Raw genomic sequence first — 8,907 nt, forward strand, 5'->3', positions numbered from 1 at the left:
ATAACATGGGATAACCTCTTGGGAGTCGGCAAGGAGAAGGTGATGGAAGGGAAGTAATGCTCTGGAGTCAGTTTCGGAGTTCCAGGAGCCTGGAGTGGAGGTTGGGATTGTATGGATATGACAGCAAGTCTAGATTGATAGACCGTTACACCATGTGTGCATGTTGCAAGCAGGCTAGAAATCTAAGCCCTTAAATGCAAGCAAATTTATGGGGAGGGAGTCTAGGATGTCCTTAGCTCATCCTAGGTTTGGTCTGGGTGCTAACAAAACAAGAACAATCACAAAAACTCTTTAAGAATTACATACAGTCCATCTTGGACAATTGTCAGGGATCCCTTATAATGTTCAAGGAGTTAAGCTTAGGGTTACTTTTCTGCTTGGATCTCTCAGCACTACAGTCTCTTTTGTAGTCAAAAGGGAGGTCGTCTTTCTGTCATATCCATACAATCCCAACCTCTGCTCCGGGCTCCCGGAACTCCGAACTCCGACTTCCGGAGCCCTACTTCCCTTCCGTCACCTTCTCCTTGCCGACTCCCAAGAGGTTATCCCACCTCCGGCTTGGACACCACCTTCGGTCCGACTCCGGAACATTCCGGGTCCGACCCCAACCTCGACACCTTCCAGACGAGTACGCAACACCTATGCTCCCGACTCCGGACCTCCGCTCCGGAATCCCGTTTGCGTCTCTGTCTCCGGAACCTCCGGTCTTAGCTCCGACCTCGGACTTTGACCCCACCTCCACTTATACCCATTGTATTGGTTAGCTCATTCCATTTAATTATGTTTGCCAATATTCCGGAGTTTAACCTCCGAGTTCGGACTTTCCGGACTTACTCCGGACCTTGCAACTATTGCATTGTCCATTTCAATTCCGCTATTCTCCCTCATTCCTATTTGGGCTGCTGCTTCCTTTCTATTCAGTCAGCTAGCCATTCCCCACTCCCATCCTCCTTCCTTCCTCCTTGGGCCCTGGCCCTTCATTCCTCCTTTGGGAAACACCATTGAGTCAAACACTTGACCCTCGGTGTTGTTCCTCTTTCCATCTCCCTTTGTCTCCTTTCGTCCTACCCTTGTTCCTTTTGATTCCGGACCCCTCCTTATATACAATGTACCTAGTAACTTGTAACCTCAGTCCGAAATCAACTTGAATTCCCCCCAAGAGACTTTCCCTCTGCTAGATCCGAAATTAGGGACCCCTAGGACAACCAGCAATGGCACAGCGCTCCACATGAGTCGCTGAGGCCAAGGTCCTTCCATGATAAGTCTCCGATTCCATTCCGGAGTCGTCCGAATCCCCGCATTCTAACACTTTCCATTCCTATGTGTACAGGGCTTTTAAACACATGGAATGGCAATAATAAATGAAAGGAAAATATAAAATGAATGATTGTTGTTATGGGCACCATGTGGACAGTTATGTACAGCCGATAAGTCCAACAGCTGATGTGGAAGGTCAATAAAAGAAAAACAGGAGTGATAAGCTGGCCATATCCACTAATAATTGCTGTCCTCCACCAATTTCCATCATCACACCACACTCATCCATCTCTTCCTACCCATAGCATCCCTTCCCAACCTCTCCATTCCATTACCTGGGTTCGTAGCTTTCTCCCAATACCAAATTTGTTCCAAATGGTTGAGTTTTGACCAAGTGGTGGGCATGAGAATTGTGAAATTGGCCTGTGTGCAGGGTTAGATGTCCCAGAAAGTGTCTGCAAGAGTCCCCATGTCAATTGAATCTTCATACACATCCTTTGTGATTTTTCTGAATTTTTCTGAGCACTCCAGAGTGCATTTTGGTTGTTTGTTTACTTTGGTACAGCTTGTGATTTCCATTTTGGGCCAAAAACCAGTGTCATGATCTCCTGAAGTACAGATCTTGGCTCCACCACATGGGACTTTCAACACTGCTACCCTCACATGCCTTTTGACATTGTGCAGAACCTCATGGTAAGATGAGAAATCATCACCACCATTGCTCCACAATGGTTGGGTCAATCTGGATGAAATTCAGGGAATCCATGTTTATCATCTTTCTCTATTTTTTTGAGCCCTTGATTGTCACTTGGTGGCAAGTAGCACCAAGTGTAGTTTTTGGGCTGAACCAATTCAGTACCAGTGCATTATGTGCAATTGTACTCCATTATAAATTGTTTTTATGCACCATGGGCATTGGTAGGTGATCTTTGCATGCAAGGAACCCTTAATGAATGTAAACCGTGAAAATACTGGTGGTGTAGAGTATAGTAGGTTATCCTGCCTACAACATCATTGTGTGAAACAGTAGGGGGAAGGATAGGGGGAATGGGAATATGGGGAGAGGGTGGTCAGGTTGAGGGCCATGCCCTGACAACTACTCTTGAATGTGAATTTTGAGGTTGGCTTTCCACCCAATGGGTGAATATCCTCCTCAAATAATTGGAGTTCTCCAGCAGAGCCTTCAGCATCTTGCACTGCTTTTGCCTTTGCCACTGAGGCTATGACTGAGAATCAGTGAAGGTGCTAAGTGAACAAATCACAATGGTCAATTATCATTCAGGAAATTTGATATACATTCCTTACCTGCTCAAATGCATTCCATGCTGTTATGATACTGGAATCAATTGGGCCATCTACTTTCCCTCCCTTGTGAATAAATGTTACTCCTTCAAAGGCTTTCCTTAGCCCATCAAGTTGTTGGCAGTGTTGAACATGTGTGGCATGATAAACCTGTGCTGCAGATCCTCCCTCAGGATCCTCACCACTTGAATCCAATTCGCCCTCAAGGGCATGGACAAAGGCTTCAGGTTGATTGAAGTATGTCAATGTCAGGGCTTGGTCCTCACTCAAGGACAGCCCAGCCTCAGGGCTAGGTGTGTGCAATGTTCCAGGTGCCTGGGTGCTAGACCCTGTCCTCAGCTCCTCAAACTCACTGAAGGGACTAAGTGGGGATTGAGTTGAGAAGAAGGGTAAGTTTCCCTATTCCCCACTTGGCTGCTATAAAAGGGAAATGTACTGTACAGGTCATAATGTGACTATGGGTAGAAGCCAAGCATGTTCCCATGATTCAGAAAAGGTGTCACATGGGTTAAGGCAAGTTGCTCACCTTGACCCATGTGATTTTTCCTGTGGGTTCATATGCAGGCTGTAGTTGTGAGAGGTATGTAAAGATGGGAAGATGAGGGAAGTGGGGGAAGTCAGGGAAGGTGGTTCTGGGGTTGTATGGTCAGGTGTGGTTGCCCTGACAGTCAATGATTTTCAAAAACAGGTTGGGATGACAAGTTGGAAATCAGGTGGGCTTGGTGCATAAATTGACAATGCATCTCTGACCTTCAAGTGCAATGCAGAAGTGATGGTGTCTCTCTTCAAGAGGGGGTGATGGCAGAGACCATTATGTAGCCCATAGCTCACCCATGATAGGCACCATTTTGCGGAGTTACAGTGCAGGTGAGTTGGTCCTGCATCAACCTGGGTAAGAGAAATCTGTGGGTATCATGCCATCACATGATCAACAGCATCCTTGCCCTTGCAGAATTTGACAAGATTGACATGAGTGAAGTTGTTGTCATACCAGCACAGGAAAGTGGTGATGGATGTGCACTATTCAGGGCACTCATCAGACCATGAGATATTGAATGGTGCATCACCCAAAAAGCCATTATGATTCCCAGGCTCTGGAGGGTCCAGAGAGGGGTCATCATCAGGGACCTTTTCCTTGGCCTCACAGATGCATGCCTTGGTCTTGGCACATACATCATATGTTGATCCATGCTCAAAGAACCCACCAGGTAGTGGTGAAGAAGAATTGGTGCATGAGGGGATGGGCTTGAATCCACATGATCCCATTCAATTTTCCAGTGCTTTAAAGCATGGTAATAATTCACTAAACATGACATTTGTGAACTGTTCATCATGTGAGCCTGGCATCCATCCAACAAGTATATCATGGCTACATACCTCCACTTCAGTCCCCAGCTCCACAGCAAGCAAAGGATCTTGAAGAATTGCATCAAATAGTGCATAGATGCATCAAAGTAGTTGAGTTGGGTAATGTCCATCATGTAGGCATTGACAGGGTCAATTCAAGCATGGATCTATGGCCAACAGATCAGTTGATAATTCTCATGTCATAATAATTTGTTAATAGTCCACCCAGATCTTTGCAAACATTTTGGTGGATGGCTGAAATATGCCCATAGCTTTGGAACAACTGTAATAGCTCCTCTGCATCTCTTGAAAAGCAGTACAAGTCCATGTCCTCAGCCTTCCAGCTTCCCCCATGTTTTTCCATCTGCTTTACCATGCTTTCTAGTTTCACCCCCCCAAGATGATGTAGACAACCTGTAGCGTCTAGGTGAAGTGGTAACAATAATGCAATGGAAAGACATACCAGGGCAAAAGCCCCCATATCTTGGACATGGCCAAGGTGATCTTTGAATTTTTTGCCCACAGGTATTGTGGATGCAGGAACTGGAAAAGACGTGATTAAAAAAGGAAACAAGGGACAGCATCCACTCACCTCATTGGGGAGAAACCCCCAGGTATTGGACATCCTGGACTGAAGAATGCTGCTGAATCCGATCCTGTCTTGCCTGACAAAGTGTCCCTTCATGGTAGATAGTGTTTGATTCTTTGAGGGATGACCATGTCAGAATATGGCCACACTTAATGGGCTGAAACAGGCTGAGTTGTGACTCAGATGCTGATGTTATGGGTATGGGGTGCACCAGCACTTTGAGCTGTGCCAGGTGGATCCTGATCACCTCAGTATACAGCTTGAAAGAGAAGAACATCAGCGAGCAGATAGAAAGACAATTCCCTGGACTTTCAGGGCAAGCAAATAAATGGCCCAGCAGAGGTGGGGGTGTGCTTGCAGGTGTCAGACCTGTCTGGAGGCCTTCAGGGTTCTGTACTTAGGGAGGCATAAGTAATATATCAAAATGGGGGGGTGGTGACCATCAGGGGCAAGGTGGAATTCGGGGGCTCTGAGGTTGGTGTGAGCAGAGTGGGGGTGGCTGGAGGTGACAGAAGGTGGTGGCAGAGGATGGATATGACAACTTCTCACTTCTGTTGAAATAACCACCTCAGCCTAATGGGGTGTATGGTGTAATGGCAGTGCATGCTGAGTTCACAATCCAAAGACTGGAGTTTGATTCCCAGTATGTCCAACTTTTAGGTTTCCCTAAAAGACCACATGCAAAATTCCAACTTCTCCCTCACCCTTATTTGGACTACTGCTTCTTTCCATTTTGTTAGAACTGGTGGATTCAGATGACTCCGGAGTGGAATCGGAGACTTAGTGTGGAAGGACCTTGGCCTCAGCGACTCGGGCAGAGGCTGTGCCATTGCTGGTTGTCCTAGGGGTCCCTAATTTCGGATCTAGCAGAGGGAAAGTCTCTTGGGGGCATTTCAGGTCGATTTTGGACTGAGGTTACAAGTTACTATGTACATTGTATATAAGGAGCAGTCCGGAATCAAAAGGAGCAAGGGTACTCTGAAAGGAGACAAAGGGAGCTGGAAAGAGGAACAACACCGAGGGTCAAGGGTTTGACTCAATGGTGTTTCCCAAAGGAGGAGTGAAGGGCCAAGGCCCAAGGAGGAAGGAAGGAGGATGGGAGTGGGGAATGGCTAGCTGAGTGAATAGAAAGGAAGCAGCAGCCCAAATAGGAATGAGGGAGAATAGCGGAATTGAATAGGACAATGCAATAGTTGCAAGGTCTGACATAAGTCCGGAAAGTCCGAACTTAGAAGTTAAACTCCGGAATATTGGCAAACGTAATTAAATGGAATGAGCTAACCAATACAATGGGTATAAGTGGAGGTGGGGTCAAAGTCCAAGGTTGGAGCAAAGACCAGAGGTTCCAGAGACAGAGATGCAAACGGGATTCCGGAGTGGAGGTCCGGAGTCGGGAGCATAAGTGTTGCATACTCGTCTGGAAGGTGTCGAGGTTGAGGTCGGACCCGGAATGTTCCGGAGTCGGACCAAAGGTGGTGTCAGAGCTGGAGGTGGGATAACCTCTTGGCAGTTGGCAAGAAGAAGGTGACGGAAGGGAAGTAGGGCTCCAGAAGTCAGGTTCGGAGTTCCAGGAGCCTGGAGCGGAGGTCGGGATTGTATGGATATGACACATTTAGCCAGTTAGTCATCCACCCCACTTCCTCTCATCCTCCTGCCCCTCTGGGCCTTTGCCCTCCTTACCTCCTTTCAGACACACTATAGAGTCTAACCCTTGACCCTTGGTGCAGTTCCCAATCCACTACTCCCTTTATTCAGACACCTTTGTTCCATTTTGGACCCCCTTTGTTCTTTGTGCTCCCATCTCCCCTTTATATATAGGCTATGTACATACTTGTTTGTAAGGTAGGGAGCATACATAAGTGATCACTATCCCGGCAAGGTCCGGTGTGGCTGTACGCGGCAAACATTTGTGGCTCGACTGATTAATGTGAAGTATATACAACCTGCTTTCTTACTATCATGAGTTCCTGTATCATTTCCTGCATTGCCTCGGCTGGGATTTGGCGATGTCCCCGATATTTTTTCACTGCCCATGCTGCTTCTCGCCCATCAAGACCCTTTCGATATGTGTCCATATAGCGGAGTGAGCGGTTTGCAAACCTGAGAATAATCAGCAATTTTAATCCTGAAATTCCACTGAGTACATACCTCCGGATTGAGAGTAAAGACACCAAGTCCAACGCATTTTTGGCATTAATCTCCACATCTCCGATCTTTGATGATGGGGAAGATTCACGATAAACCCGCTTTGCATATCCCCAGACTTGTTCAATAAAATTCAGTTCACAGTGGAACTTAGGGAGAAAAAGCACATCAAAACCAGCTGCTTCGCAATGGGTTTCAAGAAGGGTTTTGATGTTGATGAAATCATCGGAGTGAAAAAGAATATTGCGGCAGCAGCATTGGCTTGCACTGGCTCGGCACTTGAATTTCTCGCATTGGGCACGCAAGTGAGTTGTGTCATAGCCCCGCTCAGTAAGAATCTGGGCCATGCCTTTGAAATACCCAGGATACTGTGGGTGGTCATCAGGGTAATAAAGTTGCTGTGATTGCCCATTGAACATCGTATCAGCCATGTGCTTGGTAGTCATGCGGGGCTTTCCATCTGGACCATAAATGATTGAGCCACTATCGTCGCGCAAGGCAACAGGAACTCCCCATGGCTTGGGATTTCTTGGGATTTTGACAGCTGATAATGCATCGTCAGCATGCTTAGAATGAGTCCGAGCATTGTCAAAGACAAAAACATGTTTGTCGTTCGGGTAGCGTGCCTGTAATATCTCCATGGCCTGTGATGCTTGCTGAATCACATCATCATTAGTGAAATATCCATCTTTGTTCTTTCCCGGCTTCAGAGTAACACGCGCATCACACCCATCACCTCTCAGCCAACCATAATCGGCAGAGATGAAGTCAGCAACCATAAGTGAAACACCTTCACCCTTTGGATGCGGCTTTGCTGACTCAGAACTGTGAACCCAGCGCAGTTTCCGGCGATCATGAGCATAGAATATTGACTCGTCGTGGTACCAGACAACAGTGTGGCGTTCCGGTGAGTTGTCAGATATTTCTTGTTCACCTTGACTATTCCACTTCCTCATAGAATTGTCATACTCTGCCATGGCAGGGAGGAAGACTCTCTGGCGGTACTGGACAACATCTTCCCGCTCATGCCCATCTGAATATTGACCCTTCTTCTCCTGTTGCCACCGGTAACCCATTGTTTGAAGCCAACGCCGTGCCGTGTGAACCGAAATTGGCTTATCACGATTGAGCCGGACACGCATTTCTGGAGTGCTCAAGAAATGGACTATGTCCATAGCTGAGATGTATGGGCCAATACTGCGCAGGTGAGCCTCGATTTCACTCCTAAGGTCCTCATCGGTTGTCAGAACTGACTCCTTCCACCGTCCATATGGATTGACTGGAATCGTTTCGTAATCCCACATAAATACTCGACACCACCTTCGCAGCCGTGAAGCATATGATGAACCACGATCCCATGATCTTGCAACCCACAATGATGCTGTGATCCATCCCATTTCCCCACTCGGATCCAAGCGCGCTGAGCTGAATGTCCGGTATACTTGGAGCATCTGCTCCAGTCGCATCCGCGTAAAATCGTCGAATTTCGAATGCTTATGGCCAGCACCTGTTGCTCGAGGTGGCCTTATGAGTGCATCAAGTTTCTCTGCCGCCTCGATCACTTGAGCTTTGGTTGGTGCTGCAACATGGGGACGCGAATGGAACTGGACCCGCGCGAATAGTTCCTCCCCACTTGTGCATTGGCCACTGGTTGGAGGAGTTACCGGGTTTGATATGCCAGCTGAGGGAAGTGTGGGTGGTGGATTATAAGTGGATGGGGACACAGGCCCAGGTTCAGGTGTGGATAGGGGTGTGGGTGCAAGTGTGCGTGTTCGCGTTGTTGAAATTTGCGGTGTTGTCTGACTCTCCGTGTCCGAGGCTCCAGCAGTAGTGGCCGCTCTCCCACTACTAGAGCAACTGGGTGATCCAGGTTGGGAGCCAGGATAGTTAAGGGAATTGGAAGGGGATAGGTTGTCGTTGTTGTTGTCAATGTCAACAGGGAAGCGGGATTGGTTGTCAGCAGGAATGTGGGATTGGCGACTCTGGAAAAAGTCAGTAATTGTCCGCTTCTTTTGGTCAACTGCTGTCTTGTTGCTCATCTCCTGCAATTTTCCCCTGGTAGCTCTCCACTTGGCTGCATGATGCCGCTGTGTACGCTCTGCCTGAATCCCATTAATTGTGTTTCCAGGGTAGTGAACTTTGTTTCCGGGGATTGCGCCCCGCTGGTTGATCAGTGCTGAGAGGGCTTTCTGCGATTCAGACAGCCACTCCCAAAGGGGAGGGATTGGCGGAATATTGGGGTATGTGTCTGGTTCATGCTCATCAAT

At 47.6% G+C, this 8,907-nt stretch overlaps 1 protein-coding gene and 1 pseudogene across 2 annotated transcripts; one reads left to right on the forward strand and one right to left on the reverse strand.

Moving 5' to 3' along the window:
• Positions 1–2,490: 2,490 nt before the first annotated feature.
• On the reverse strand, positions 2,491–4,591 carry EI90DRAFT_3019771 (uncharacterized protein; the record flags this gene model as incomplete). The annotated part of the gene is made up of 10 exons (XM_039057405.1): positions 2,491–2,502; positions 2,563–2,911; positions 3,086–3,220; positions 3,391–3,447; positions 3,602–3,720; positions 3,765–3,839; positions 3,937–3,974; positions 4,280–4,320; positions 4,370–4,449; positions 4,499–4,591. The coding sequence occupies 10 exons, from the start codon at positions 4,589–4,591 to the stop codon at positions 2,491–2,493; spliced, it is 999 nt and encodes a 332-aa protein (XP_038911235.1).
• Positions 4,592–5,074: 483 nt separating this feature from the next.
• EI90DRAFT_t212 lies at positions 5,075–5,147 on the forward strand (annotated as a pseudogene). Its single transcript has one exon. The product of its transcript is annotated as a tRNA-OTHER (tRNA).
• Positions 5,148–8,907: the final 3,760 nt, after the last annotated feature.

Source organism: Cantharellus anzutake, assembly GCF_015039405.1.
Source record: "Cantharellus anzutake strain C23 chromosome Unknown EI90scaffold_64, whole genome shotgun sequence".
NCBI lineage: Eukaryota > Fungi > Basidiomycota > Agaricomycetes > Cantharellales > Hydnaceae > Cantharellus > Cantharellus anzutake.